Raw genomic sequence first — 15,584 nt, 5'->3', positions numbered from 1 at the left:
CCCCCCCCCAGTGTAACCAATCCCAACTGGGCCAGCCTTTCCCCATAACTGAGCCCATTCCCTTTATCAGCTTAGTCGCTCTTCCCTGTACTTTCTCTATTTCATTACTGCCCCCCCTTATATATTTATATATAGTGCCCCCCCCTTAACTGCCCCTTCCCCAGTGTAACCAATCCCAACTGGGCCAGCCTTTCCCCATAACTGAGCCCTTCAGTTCCCTTTATTAGTTTAGTTGCGTCTCTCTGTACCATAACATCATGATCCCATGAACCAAATAATACAATAACTCACAAGCCGCTTTACTCTGAAAAACTAATGTGCGGGTTTATTTCGGAGAAACAGATAACCGACATTCTATCAATAAATATACAAAAATAAATAATTATGGCATAAAGAACATTAACACTGAGCGAGGCACCGTCCTACGTACAGAAAGGCACAGAAATAAATTAGAAAGAAAGGGGCGGGGCACAATGAGGATGAGGAAGCTCGGGGGGGGGGGGGGAAGAAGGCACTTGGAAATATTAACATGAATCCAAATTATTAGGAACAAATAACTAAATGCCATTAAATGCCAAAGCAAAATATTATAACGGAAAGACGGAAAAACCTCCAGCCATGGCGGGACTACATTTCCCAGCAGCCCCAGCCAGATTAGTTGGCCCAATGGATTCTGGGAGATTTAATTCTGCAGCCAGCAGAGCACCATTGGCCGACTGTGTAAACGAAGCAGGAAATCACTGCCTGGAACTACATTTCCCAGCATCCTCCCACAACCCTTGTTGTATTTCTCTGGGGAGTTCACTGAGGAGTAATCCAAGCAGCTTTGCAATTGGTCTTGATTTTTATATGTATATATATATATATTAGAAAATGACCCCACTGTTGCTAAGGTCAGTAACCCCCGGTAACTAAAAAGCTATACAAAAAGAATGTAAAAGATTGTAAAAAAGAAAGACCAATTGCAAAGTGTTTCCTAAACAGAATATACATTTAATGTTGATATAAATGGGGCGGGGAGGAGCGGGATTGGTCGTTGGCCGCTCCGCCATTGCCGTTCTGGTACCAAGGCTAAAATAAACACAGTATAAAGTCTATAAATACAATAAAAAGGCACCGAGCGACTGTGCCGCTGCCAAGCTGGGAATTTACTGGGAATGTCCTGAAATTTATCACCCCCCCCCCCGGCCAGATGTTTCACATCTCCCGCAGCTCAGGGGGTATCTGGGAGTCCTAAGGGGGGGGGGGGGGGTCCGAGTGTCACTTCATTAATCTCCATAAGTATAAACACAAAGTGCTCTGCCAAGTCCGGGCGAAGGCGCTGCCTTTGGACAGTCCGCGTTTCAGCTCCGCAGCTTCCGGCCAATGAGAAAGCAGCGTCGTTGCTTTAAATTTCTCATCCGCCGGGCGGCTGTCCCTCGCCCATAGCAGCATCGGTCCGTCATGGGGGGAGGTCACGGGGTCCCTCCACTGGCAGTTCATCCTGCCCCCCCTGTGCATTTTAGAAAGTGCAATGAACCCCCATTGAAGCACCACAGGTGGAAGAGTCCATGTGCCTGTCAGCAGGGGGGGGGAAGCCACTATATATAACTATGGCTCCCCGCTGGTTTTACACTTCAAGTATGCTCAGTTTGTGTGGGGGGGTCCGCAGAGGGGGTGGGTCCCTGCCAACGCCAAGGCAATAAAGACGTAGCCTGTTGGTCCTCGGATGGAGGATATTGCCATGGTTACACGTACGGCCGGCTCTCATTGGCCCTCAGATGGGGATGCCCATGGTGCTGGCGTGCTCCTTCAGTCCCAGGATGCTAAATGCGATGCGTTTCTGGTGCCCGGTTTGCCGGATGCCCAGGTGCTTGATGTCGCTGGGGGGGTAGAAACATGGCACTTAGTTACGGAGAAATCAAGGGTTTGTGCCCGGGGTCCCATACGGCTGTGCCCGGGGGGGGTCCCTACGCCTGTGCCCTGGGGGTCCCTACGCCTGTGCCCTGGGGGTCCCTACGCCTGTGCCCGGGGGGTCCCTACGCCTGTGCCCGGGGGGTCCCTACGCCTGTGCCCGGGGGGTCCCTACGCCTGTGCCCGGGGGGTCCCTACGCCTGTGCCCGGGGGTCCCTACGCCTGTGCCCGGGGGTCCCTACGCCTGTGCCCGGGGGGTCCCTACGCCTGTGCCCGGGGGGTCCCTACGCCTGTGCCCGGGGGGTCCCTACGCCTGTGCCCGGGGGGTCCCTACGCCTGTGCCCGGGGGGTCCCTACGCCTGTGCCCGGGGTCCCTACGCCTGTGCCCGGGGGGGTCCCTACGCCTGTGCCCGGGGGGGTCCCTACGCCTGTGCCCGGGGGGGTCCCTACGCCTGTGCCCGGGGGGTCCCTACGCCTGTGCCCGGGGGGTCCCTACGCCTGTGCCCGGGGGTCCCTACGCCTGTGCCCGGGGTCCCTACGCCTGTGCCCGGGGTCCCTACGCCTGTGCCCGGGGGTCCCTACGCCTGTGCCCGGGGGTCCCTACGCCTGTGCCCGGGGGTCCCTACGCCTGTGCCCTGGGGGTCCCTACGCCTGTGCCCGGGGGTCCCTACGCCTGTGCCCACCGCCCCGGACGCATTAGGACACTCACTCTTGGTTCATGAGGATGATCTTATCCATGGAGTTATAGGGGGAAGCCATGAAGAACTCGTTGTACTGCTGCATCTTGATGGACTCCAGCCACTCTGCGATGGTTCTGAATGGCATCCCTTCCGACCCGCTGGTACTGGGCAAGCGAATGGAGATCCTGAGGGGGCAACAAGAGAATATGGGGGTCACTCTTTCATCACTAGAAACTATAAAAGTAGATTCTCCCCTATCCAATCAGAAGCCGGTATTGGAGCAAGGGGCTCGGTCAGTCCCAGTACAACCCCTACCCCACCACCAGGGGGCACTAAAAGAAACTCTTATATCACAAACCTTGGGTCGAAATCAGCCAATGTCTTGAGAGAGTCGGGGGCTCGGATCAGTTTGTCCAGGATGCTGACGATATCGGGGAACTTGGGCCGGCGGTTGCGCTCCTGCTGCCAGCACTGCATCATTAGTTGGTAGATGGCCGACGGGCAGTCCATGGGTGCCGGGAGTCGGAAACCCTCGTTAATGGCCTTCATGACCTGCAAGAGGCAGCGCGGCGTTAGGAACAGTCGGTTCAACCTCTAACATTACAACCCCCCCAGCAGAAACCCGGACGACTACAACCGCTTAGCAAAGTACTAAGTACAGTTCAGCAGGAACGGCCTACTGACAGACCGGACAACCTCCTCACCTCCTGATTGGACATTTCCCAGTAAGGCCGCTCCCCATATGACATCACTTCCCACATGACGATCCCGTAGCTCCACACGTCACTGGCCGAGGTGAACTTCCGGTAAGAGATGGCTTCCGGGGCCGTCCAGCGGATTGGGATCTTGCCCCCCTGCAATTGGAGAGCATATGATCAAAACTCCCTGCTGGCGTACTGGGGGACAATTTGCAATTGGTCTGCATTTTTTATTGGGAATTGCTGCAGCTCCCTGGTTGCTAGGGTCTTCTTAACCTTAGCAACCAGGTAGTAGGTAGCAATAATAACGTTGTAAGATCGCAGAGCAATCGTTTTTTGGTTGCCGGGGTCAGTGACCCCCAATTTAAAAAGCTGGAAAGATGTAGAAGTGGAAGGTGAATAGATAAAAAATGATAACAAATAAACAATGAAGACCAACTGCAAAGTTGCTAGGAATAGGGCATTCTATGACATTAAAAGTGAATCTAAAGGTGAACCCCCCCATTTAAGGGCAGTTTCCCAAAACCCCTTTTTATTACCTTCTACCCCCTGTACTTTCACTGCCACCCAGGGATGGTGGATAGTATAGAAAAGGACTACAGCTCCCAGCATTCTCAGCAACCCCAATGGCCGCCACGGTCAGAACTTACGCTAGTGGTATAAGTGGCCTCGGGGTCATCCTCCAGCACCCGCGAGAGGCCAAAATCCGACACTTTGCACACCAGCTGGCTGTTCACCAGAATATTCCGAGCGGCCAAGTCGCGGTGCACGTAGTTCATCTCGGAGAGATACTTCATCCCGGCGGCAATGCCCCTGAGCATTCCCACCAGCTGAATGGGGCAGAACTCCCCGTCGTTATCCTGTGGGCACAAGGGGGCAGCGGTGAGATGGGGGCACAGTAACTCATGCTGTGAGGCCCAGGCAGGCAGCACAACCAGTCGGTTGAACCAATGGATCTGGGGGGGGGGGTTCTTACCTTTAGGAACTTGTCTAAGGCTCCGTTTTCCATGTGTTCCGTAACGATCATCATTGGTTTGTCTGGGGGGGAGAGAGCACACGTGAGGGGGGGGCAGTCGGGGAGACGCAGGGGGCGGGAGAAAGGGAATGGGAGGAGTTTACTTACATCTGGAGACCACGCCCTCCAGGCGGATAATGTTATGGTGGCAGAACTGTCCCATGATGCTCGCCTCGCTGAGGAAGTCGATGCGCTGCTTCTCCGTGTAACCGGCCTTCAAAGTCTTAATGGCGACCGGGACTTCTTTCTTCCCCGGCAGCTTCAGGATTCCCTTAAACACCTCCCCGAATTCGCCTGCAAAGGAAAACCGTATTCAATCTCCGTTCCGACCGCGCTTTCCTGCAACGCTGTAAAAACGCCTCACGCAAAAGCCTCACCTGCGCCGATGACTTTCTGCCGCGTGATGGAGTTGGGCGAGATCTCGGTGGTGAACTTCAGCACCGCCTTGTTGGGGTCCTCGTACGTGTGGGGGTCCACGTAGGTCTTTAGGGGTTTCAGTTGCTCTGTGGGGGGGGGGAGGGGCGTTAGCGGATAAAGATATTGGCACGAAATGTATTGAAAAATTGGGGGGAAATATATTTACCGGGTTTGGAGAAGTAGATGTCCTCGTCGCTCTGGCGCGTATTGGGGTTCCTGCGGCTGTTGGGGGGCAGAGAGAGAGCGGCAGGGGGTTAGAGACACGCAGAGAGAGACAGACAGACGCAGAGAGAGACAGACAGATGCAGAGAGAGACAGACAGATGCAGAGAGAGACAGACAGACGCAGAGAGAGACAGACAGACGCAGAGAGAGACAGACAGACGCAGAGAGAGACAGACAGACGCAGAGAGAGAGAGAGAGACAGACAGACGCAGAGAGAGACAGACAGACAGACGCAGAGAGAGACAGACAGACGCAGAGAGAGACAGACAGACGCAGAGAGAGACAGACAGACGCAGAGAGAGAGAGACAGACGCAGAGAGAGAGAGACAGACGCAGAGAGAGAGAGACAGACAGACGCAGAAAGAGAGAGACAGACAGACGCAGAAAGAGAGAGACAGACAGACGCAGAAAGAGAGAGACAGACAGACGCAGAGAGAGAGAGACAGACAGACGCAGAGAGAGAGAGACAGACAGACGCAGAGAGAGAGAGACAGACAGACGCAGAGAGAGACAGTCAGACGCAGAGAGAGACAGACAGACGCAGAGAGAGACAGACAGACGCAGAGAGAGACAGACAGACGCAGAGAGAGACAGACAGACGCAGAGAGAGACAGACAGACTCAGAGAGAGACAGACAGACGCAGAGAGAGACAGACAGACGCAGAGAGAGACAGACAGACGCAGAAAGAGAGAGACAGACAGACGCAGAAAGAGAGAGACAGACAGACGCAGAAAGAGAGAGACAGACAGACGCAGAGAGAGAGAGACAGACAGACGCAGAGAGAGAGAGACAGACAGACGCAGAGAGAGAGAGACAGACAGACGCAGAGAGAGAGAGACAGACAGACGCAGAGAGAGACAGTCAGAAGCAGAGAGAGACAGACAGACGCAGAGAGAGACAGACAGACGCAGAGAGAGACAGACAGACGCAGAGAGAGACAGACAGACGCAGAGAGAGACAGACAGACGCAGAGAGAGACAGACAGACGCAGAGAGAGACAGACAGACGCAGAGAGAGACAGACAGACGCAGAGAGAGACAGACAGACGCAGAGAGAGACAGACAGACGCAGAGAGAGACAGACAGACGCAGAGAGAGACAGACAGACGCAGAGAGAGGCAGACAGACGCAGAGAGAGACAGACAGACGCAGAGAGAGACAGACAGACGCAGAGAGAGACAGACAGACGCAGAGAGAGACAGACAGACGCAGAGAGAGACAGACAGACGCAGAGAGAGACAGACAGACGCAGAGAGAGACAGACAGACGCAGAGAGAGACAGACAGACGCAGAGAGAGACAGACAGGGACGGTACCTTCTGTGCATGAAGATGATGACGGCCACGAAGACGACGATTAACAAGGAGCCGGCGATGGCGCCACCGATGACTGCGGCGTTATTGGAGTTTTCCTCACCTGCGCCGAGAGAAATGGCGTCAACGACTGGCAAACATTAAACAGCCGGGGGCGTTACTACGTGTCATAAAGGGAGGAGCATCTACAGCCGGGGGGCCCTGGAGTCTCACCCTGAGGGCCCCCCCATAGGCTAATGGTCTGACCGTCGTTACTCACCGAGCAGAGTATCGAACTCGTAGTCTTTGCTGTAAATCCCGACTCCCTCCTGCGTCAGCGTCTGCACCCGGACGACATAGGTGGTTCCCGGCGCAAGTTTCACGAGCGTGACGGCATTGCCCTCGCACCGCTGCACCGAGTAACTGTTGCCGTCGTGCTGCAACCAGAACAGAATATGCATTAGCCAATCAGGGGGGCTCATTGTGCACAGTGCCACCTCCCACGGGAAACAGATCCGTGCTCTACTACTCTTACAACTTACCTTCTTGCTATAGGTGACTTCGTACTTCCATACGCGGCTCTGCTGCCGGGCCGGCACTGACCAGGACAGGCCGAGGGAGTTGGTCCCCTGGTTCTCCAGGATTACGGAGGTGACTTTGGGGGGTTCTGCAGAACAAATAAGCGTAAGCTCTTGCACAGGGGACCGGGCCCAACACACAAACAGGACCGGTCCAGCGCCCAATTCCTTACCAGTCTGGTTCAAGCTGATCCGTAGAGCTGCGTAGCTGCGACTGGAGCCGGAAGCAGAAACGCCATTCCGCGCCTCGACGGTGAAGGAGTAGTTGAGATGAGGCTCCAGGTCCATGATGGAGATGGTGGTGCCTTTCAGGTCCCGGGGGGTCTCGGAGTAACGGATATTGTCGCAGGGAACGCAGTCGCCAGTCTCCGGGGGGCATTTCTCGCACGTCACCGTGTAGGTGATGTCACTGCGGCCCCCGGAGTTGCTGGGGGGCAACCAGCGCAGCACCACCTTGGAGCCCATGTCAACAGCCGTGAAGTCACGGGGGGCAGATGGGAAACCTGGGGGAGAATCGTGAGTCAGACCCAGTTCTACTACAAACCCAATTAAGTACAAGCTGCCCCAGTCCCAAACTACCCCCCCCCCACGGGGGAGATGGAATTCCCCATTACTTACTGGTGCAGGGGGCAGAGTTGGAGTCAGAGGTGGCACGGAAGAACCCATCATTGCAAGGGCAGAAAGTAGCGGCCTGACTGGTCGGTTCTGTATGATCCGGGCAGGGCAGGCAGGGTCCGTTGGAGGTTTCCGACTTAAAGAATCCTGGCTTGCAAGCTGTGGAAGGAAAAAGGGCAACTGAGTGAGCCAATCATCGACAGGAGCTGCCATACTGATTACAGGAGCTGCCATACTGATTATAGAAGCTGCCATACTGATTACAGAAGCTGCCATACTGATTATAGAAGCTGCCATACTGATTACAGAAGCTGCCATACTGATACAGGAGCTGCCACACTGATACAGGAGCTGCCATACTGATTACAGAAGCTGCCACACTGATACAGGAGCTGCCACACTGATTACAGAAGCTGCCATACTGATACAGGAACTGCCATACTGATTACAGGGGACTAACTGTACCCAAATTATAACCAACCCCTAATTCTCAGTGTTGGGGACCCTCGCTGGGGCAGAATGGGGACCCTCGCTGGGGCAGAATGGGGACCCTCGCTGGGGCAGAATGGGGACCCTCGCCGGGGCAGAATGGGGACCCTCGCCGGGGCAGAATGGGGACCCTCGCCGGGTCAGAATGGGGACCCTCGCCGGGGCAGAATGGGGACCCTCGCCGGGGCAGAATGGGGACCCTCGCTGGGGCGGAAGAGCACAGAGCGCTCGTTGTCTGGATCCATTTATGTGTTGGTTTTACAGCGCCAGGCTCCCTTATTACTGGATTTAATAGGAGCCGAGGTGGGGGCTGGGGAACCCCAGGAGGGAGCAAAGTTAACCCCTTTCCCCACTTTGCCATAGCCCCCCCCCCAGGCAAATAAGCCCCTTATCCAATCAGCAGCTGTTTTTATGCTGCAAGGCTCTTCCCTGAGGATGATGGGAATTGTACTTCCCATAGGGTGCTCACCCCCCCCCCCCCCCAATACAGAGTTGTGTCATTAAACAGAGCAACTAAAAGCCACAGAAGCCACAGGGGTATCCGGTTCTACAGATACTGTCGCCTCTCTGGGTAGAACAGTCCGTTCCTGCTTAACCGGTTCCTCTGCTTGTGATGGGGAAATTTACCAACTCTAGAACCGAGGGGGGAACCGGGGGGCCCTCTGGGGAACAATGCAGCAAAGAGAGAGACCCTGGGGTCCCACTGAGCCAAACCGGACCACCAAAACTAGGAGATTGGCCACTAAATCAAATGGGCTGCAATAAAGGAGCAGCTTGTTTAACCCTTGTATTTACATTGCCCCATGGGGCATCAAAGGGAAGAGCTGATGTGGCCCTTCCTTGTATGGGGGTGGGGGGGCATTTCCATCTCTAAAGCTCAGTGGGGGTCCCGGCCGGCCCACAGGGAAAGGCACCTATTGTCAGACTCACCGGCCCGCACTCCTGTGTATTCAGCACATTCTTTCATGTTGGAGGTGGGACACAGGTGACTTGCGCAGAGACAAAAGGGGCAACTTGGGGCAAGATCAGGGGATTAAGGGCAAAACAAAAGGAGAAATACCACTTTAAGCAGTGGGGGGTGCAGCGGGGGGGGGCACAATAAGCCAAGTTTGTCAGAACGTTCCAAAGCTGCGGGGGGTAAACAATAAGCACCCAGAATTACAACTTAATCCCCTTATTCACAGGCAGCGGCGAGAGGTGCCCCTGGGAAGGTGGCGGGGGGGCCCCATTCCCTGCCGGGGGGGGGGGCACTGGATAAGATAAAGGCAAAGCGAGAGAATAGGTGGGGAGTGTTTGCCGAGCTCAATATTCTCTATTTCCTCTGACCTTAACATGGGATTTCTCTATAATTAAAGGGGATTGGGCGGCTAATCCCCCCCCCCCCCCCCCCCGCGCCTCAGAAACTCCTATTTGCCCTGGGGTCAGGGGTAACGCTTATCTGCCCCTAACCAGAAAGGTAACTCATAATCCACTGGCTACACCACAAGCAATGGCTGCTGCTTCCATGTTGGCCCCGGGGGGCCCCGGCACAAGTGCCCCAAGAGCCCCCCCCCCCACCGGCTGCTTATCTGATTGGCCGCCTCTGCCCAAACACAAACCCCGCACTTTCCCAGGGCAGATTAATGAAAGGTCAAAAGCAACTCTTGACCTGACAAGTCGGCAGCGAGGGATGGAGTGGTCTGCGCCCCCCAGACTGAGTGTCAGCCTTTGTGCCGGGATGAATGGGCCACGGCACAAAAGGGAAATGCTGCAGGGGGGGGGGTGGGAATGGAACAAGGGGGGGCTCTGAGCATCTGCCTGCACTAGGAAGCCCCCCCTTGGCCCCCCCAGGAAGAGGCACAAGTGGAAATGCGATCATTACCATTTCCATGCACATCAGCGGCCAAATGGCCAATGATTTAATTTGGAGAAATTAAATTCAGCCCCCCCCCCCCGGTTGCATTGGAACAAATGCTGGAGGCTTCGCACCCCGAGGGGCCCCCACGCACGGGCGGCAGTGAGAGATAATGAATATTAAGGGCAGAGCGAGAGGCTGCTGATTAGTAGGGAGAGCGGAGCTGCCATGGCTCTTACAAAGGGGACAATGGGCCGATCTATTGTGCGCCAACGGCGGGGGAGTTCCTGGGCAACCTTTGTGCCAGTCTTGTCTGCCCTGGCGGCAGATGGACATTTGAATTTTTTTCATCTCCTTGGGGGGGGCCATAGGCTGCTGTCGCTATAGCAACGGTGACTGATCTGAAAACAAGATTCTTGAGGGACCTCATAGCTGCTTCTGTGTGATGCCCCCCAGGCCCCCATTCCTTCACACCTGCCCCCGAAATGCTCCCCTGAGTCACCAACACTGCCCCGTCTCTACTACCCACACCAACTGCCACCACTGCTCTGTCTCTACTACCCACACCAACTGCCAACACTGCTCTGTCTCTACTACCCACACCAACTGCCACCACTGCTCTGTCTCTTCTACCCACACCAACTGCCAACACGGCCCTGTCTCTACTACCCACACCCACTGCCCTGTCTCTACTACCCACACCAACTGCCACCACTGCTCTGTCTCTACTACCCACACCAACTGCCAACACTGCTCTGTCTCTACTACCCACACCAACTGCCACCACTGCTCTGTCTCTTCTACCCACACCAACTGCCAACACGGCCCTGTCTCTACTACCCACACCCACTGCCCTGTCTCTACTACCCACACCCACTGCCCTGTCTCTACTACCCACACCAACTGCCACCACTGCTCTGTCTCTTCTACCCACACCAACTGCCACCACTGCTCTGTCTCTACTACCCACACCAACTGCCACCACTGCTCTGTCTCTACTACCCACACCAACTGCCACCACTGCTCCGTCTCTACTACCCACACCAACTGCCACCACTGCCCCGTCTCTACTACCCACACCAACTGCCACCACTGCTCTGTCTCTACTACCCACACCAACTGCCACCACTGCCCCGTCTCTACTACCCACACCAACTGCCACCACTGCTCCGTCTCTACTACCCACACCAACTGCCACCACTGCTCTGTCTCTACTACCCACACCAACTGCCCACCACTGCTCCGTCTCTACTACCACACCAACGCCACCACTGCTCGTCTCTCTACCACACCAACTGCCACCACTGCTCTGTCTCTACTACCCACACCAACTGCCACCACTGCTCTGTCTCTACTACCCACACCAACTGCCACCACTGCTCCGTCTCTACTACCCACACCAACTGCCAACACTGCCCCATCTCTACTACCCACACCAACTGCCAACACTGCCCCATCTCTACTACCCACACCAACTGCCAACACTGCCCTGTCTCTACTACCCACACCAACTGCCACCACTGCTCCGTCTCTACTACCCACACCAACTGCCAACACTGCCCGTCCCTACTACCCACACTAACTGCCAACACTGCCCGTCCCTACTACTTGTTGGCCATACTGCTGGGCCCCAGTGCCGCCGGCGGTGTAGTAGTTACAAGGCCCCATCACCAAATCGTCTCCTTTTGACAGCAAATAACTCTGCGCTCATTTGGGAAAATTCAATGTGGAATTTAAACTGCTTCTTTCCGGAACAAAGGGTTCGGCAGATGCCGCTCATTCTTCCCAGCGATTCCGGTTTCACCACAATAAAAACACTGAGAGAGACGGCTGCTCCCATTGGCTGAGCCCTCGGCCTGTCTCGGGGCGCTGGGAGTTGTACCTGACAGGGTGCAGTGTCTCTATGGGAGCTGAGCAGAGATACATTGGTACATATGCTGCCCCCCCTTTGGTACATACGCTGCCCCCCCCATTGGTACATACACTGCCCCCCCTTTGGTACATACACTGCCCCCCCCCATTGGTACATACACTGCCCCCCCCCATTGGTACATACGCTGCCCCCCCCATTGGTACATACGCTGCCCCCCCCATTGGCACATACACTGCCCCCCCCCATTGGCACATACACTGCCCCCCCCCCATTGGTACATACACTGCCCCCCCCCATTGGTACATACGCTGCCCCCCCCCCCATTGGTACATACACTGCCCCCCCCATTGGTACATACACTGCCCCCCACCCCCCCATTGGTACATACGCTGCCCCCCCATGGTAATACGCTGCCCCCCATTGGTACATACACTGCCCCCCCCCCATTGGTACATACACTGCTCTACAGCAGCCCCAGAGGTGTGTGAGTTCCCCCCCCCCCATACAAACAAAGATAAATTATTTCTTCCCTTTTTTAAACCCCCTGCTGCTAAATACAAGGATTTACCCCCCCCCTCCCAGGAATCCCCACCTTGCCCACAGGCACAGACAGCAAGGTGGTCTCACAAGCCGCTTGTGTCCAGAATGCAAACACCCTTTCCCCTGAGGGTCCGACTTACCCCTCTCCCCCCCCCTCACTCTGACCTCTGCCCCCAATTTGTTCTACAGAAAACTAACTTTCCTTTTAATATTATCTAGAAAGGAAGAGGAATGGAACCAACTCCGACCCGGGGATTAATGAGAGAGAGAATATCCGGCTGCTGCCGAGTCACATGACTTTATGTCTAATAAACTCCCCCCAAAAGCCTCTTAACTTCCCCTTTATTCTGCCTTTGCCCTTTCCTTCCAACTGTCACCTAAACCCGTAATCCTTCTACTCAAAAATAGTAACAGGGAGTCTGGTTAAACCCAAAATTAGGCCTCTCCTCTATTAAATAAACTTAATGATACCCAACAGCACCACATAAAGAACAGAACATTGTTCCAAAGTTTATATTAGGAACCTGCCCAGTAATACCAGTCCCTATATATTAGGTACCTACCTAGTGCTACCAACCCCTATTTCTGTAGGGAAATGAGAGCAGGGCAGGCAGTAACCCTTCCAACACTTTCCCCTGTCTCTGCCCCTATATATTAGGTACCTACCTAGTGCTACCAACCCCTATTTCTGTAGGAAAATGAGAGCAGGGCAGGCAGTAACCCTTCCAACACTTTCCCCTGTCTCTGCCCCTATATATTAGGTACCTACCTAGTGCTACCAACCCCTATTTCTGTAGGGAAATGAGAGCAGGGCAGGCAGTAACCCTTCCAACACTTTCCCCTGTCTCTGCCCCTATATATTAGGTACCTACCTAGTGCTACCAACCCCTATTTCTGTAGGGAAATGAGAGCAGGGCAGGCAGTAACCCTTCCAACACTTTCCCCTGTCTCTGCCCCTATATATTAGGTACCTACCTAGTGCTACCAACCCCTATTTCTGTAGGGAAATGAGAGCAGCGCAGGCAGTAACCCTTCCAACACTTTCCCCTGTCTCTGCCCCTATATATTAGGTACCTACCTAGTGCTACCAACCCCTATTTCTGTAGGGAAATGAGAGCAGGGCAGGCAGTAACCCTTCCAACACTTTTCCCCTGTCTCTGCCCCTATATATTAGGTACCTACCTAGTGCTACCAAACCCCTATTTCTGTAGGGAAATGAGAGCAGGGCAGGCAGTAACCCTTCCAACACTTTCCCCTGTCTCTGCCCCTATATATTAGGTACCTACCTAGTGCTACCAACCCCTATTTCTGTAGGGAAATGAGAGCAGGGCAGGCAGTAACCCTTCCAACACTTTCCCCTGTCTCCTGCCCCTATATATAGGTACCTACCTAGTTGCTACCAACCCCTATTTCTGTAGGGAAATGAGAGCAGGGCATGGCAGTAACCCTTCCAACACTTTCCCTGTCTCTGCCCCTATATATTAGGTACCTACCTAGTGCTACCAACCCCTATTTCTGTAGGGGAATGAGAGCAGGGCAGGCAGTAACCCTTCCAACACTTTTCCCTGTCTCTGCCCCTATATATTAGGTACCTACCTAGTGCTACCAACCCCTATTTCTGTAGGGAAATGAGAGCAGGGCAGGCAGTAACCCTTCCAACACTTTCCCCTGTCTCTGCCCCTATATATTAGGTACCTACCTAGTGCTACCAACCCCTATTTCTGTAGGGAAATGAGAGCAGGGCAGGCAGTAACCCTTCTAACTGCCAACATCAGGCTAATATTTAGCTTTAAGGTTAACTTTCCCTTTTGGGGTGAAGTGGAATTTTGGCTTGTATTTCAGGGACAGCAGACAGTGAGCAGTCATCAAGGTCAGTTATTCCCAGACCCCCGGGACCCCCCCAGGAGGCGCAGCCCCCGCTCACAGCTGGAGGGGCACATTTATGTCTGGTTCCCATAAGAGAACAAGCAGCCTGTTGATTCCGGGCCAAGCTATGGTTTTATGGCCGTTCCTACCTATGGGAGCAGGGATGAAGGTGCAGTTTTACAGCCCAAATGAATGGTTGGGGGAATGAGTAACGCGGATTCCTGGCCGGTCCCTACTTGCCACAATACGAGCCCATAAAGTGCAGTCAGTTCCGGCAATCAGCGCTCCAATCTAATTAAATCACCCCCCTTCATTGTTTCAGCCATGTTTGCCCCTGGAAGGGTCTGTAGGATGTTAATATATAGGGGGAATAAGCCACCTGCTGCCCCCCAGCCCTTCTATCTCCCAGCTTAGTCACAGGCCTCACCGGGCAGCAGTGCTGTAAAGACAAATGTGTCGCTGCAAAAGGAATTCACCTTTCTTCCAGTTTATTCTCTCGGCTCCCTGTGCGGCGCGGCCTTAAATCAACATTTATTCAGTAAAGGCTCGTTGCTAAATGCCCCATGTGCGGGGCAGGTGAGCGCCGTAAGCAAACAGAGAATTCCTGCGCCGTTCTAGCGTGACGCGGGCAGAACAAAGTGTGCGAGCGAAACCGGGCGTATATAGAGATTTATCATTCGCTCACCCTTCCTGGGGCACATAATAGGCCAGGGGTAGTTTATAGGGCAGGGGTAGTTTACAGGGCAGGGGTAGTTTACAGGGCAGGGGTAGTTTATAGGGCAGGGGTAGTTTACAGGACAGGGGTAGTTTACAGGGCAGGGGTAGTTTACAGGGCAGGGCAGAACCTTGGCCCAATAGTGACCTTGGGAATATCCCACATACGGATAGAGGTACATGTACAGCACTGCTGCCTGGAGATACCCTCGGCAGGTCCGACTAGGAGAAGGGGAAACCAAACCACTGATACACGGGAGGGGGCAGCTTTCTGGGCACCGTGCCCGCTCCTGGCCTGACAGCACCAGATGGGCTTTTCCCGCAGGGTCCCCACCGGCAGCGGATCATCCGGTACAAATTCCATCATATCCACATCGGATATCCCACACAATTCAGCCTTTCCTGTTTGCTGCGCATTCTTCCTGCTCTTACGCAGCACAAAAGCCGCAGGATCCAGTCAGGACCCACTCAGCGTGGCACCGGCCTATGTGGCATTTAGGGCAAGATCAGCCAAGTGGTTCAGTATATCTGTTGCATTGGGGCAGGGAGTGACGTCACAATTGGGGCAAGAGCAGGGGATACCCTGTGGGAAGGCAGAAATGCCAGTCGCTGTGGGTAGGAGGAGGTTACCCGTCCCTGCCAGTCCCTCCCAGTTCCCACGGTCTCGCCGGCTAAATAATGTGGCACCCAGATCACCTGTTTGGCCCTGAATCACTTCCTGGCAGACAGGACTGGCAGCTTCTTGTACATATGATTTACATCTCTTGCACCTACTGTGCCCAACAATGGCCAATACACCATGCTGGGGGGGGACTGGCAGGGACGGGTAAGGGACGGCCACTAAGGCTTGGCCGGGG

The 15,584-nt window shown here is 54.6% G+C and overlaps 1 protein-coding gene across 1 annotated transcript in view; it reads right to left on the bottom strand.

The window, feature by feature from the left end:
• Positions 1 to 298: 298 nt before the first annotated feature.
• Positions 299 to 15,584, bottom strand: part of epha2 (EPH receptor A2) — a 35,623-nt gene continuing 20,337 nt past the window's right edge. The window contains 14 exon segments of the mRNA NM_001006764.1: positions 299 to 1,862; positions 2,603 to 2,758; positions 2,932 to 3,125; positions 3,278 to 3,427; positions 3,922 to 4,131; positions 4,248 to 4,309; positions 4,395 to 4,580; positions 4,664 to 4,789; positions 4,870 to 4,925; positions 6,243 to 6,342; positions 6,499 to 6,655; positions 6,761 to 6,885; positions 6,970 to 7,299; positions 7,415 to 7,570. Of these exon segments, the coding sequence (NP_001006765.1) occupies positions 1,757 to 1,862; positions 2,603 to 2,758; positions 2,932 to 3,125; positions 3,278 to 3,427; positions 3,922 to 4,131; positions 4,248 to 4,309; positions 4,395 to 4,580; positions 4,664 to 4,789; positions 4,870 to 4,925; positions 6,243 to 6,342; positions 6,499 to 6,655; positions 6,761 to 6,885; positions 6,970 to 7,299; positions 7,415 to 7,570 (2,114 nt within the window). The 3' untranslated portion in view covers positions 299 to 1,756.

This window comes from Xenopus tropicalis, chromosome 7 (assembly GCF_000004195.4).
Source record: "Xenopus tropicalis strain Nigerian chromosome 7, UCB_Xtro_10.0, whole genome shotgun sequence".
Classification (NCBI taxonomy): Eukaryota; Metazoa; Chordata; class Amphibia; order Anura; family Pipidae; genus Xenopus; species Xenopus tropicalis.
This window is presented reverse-complemented; position numbering and strand designations above follow the sequence as displayed.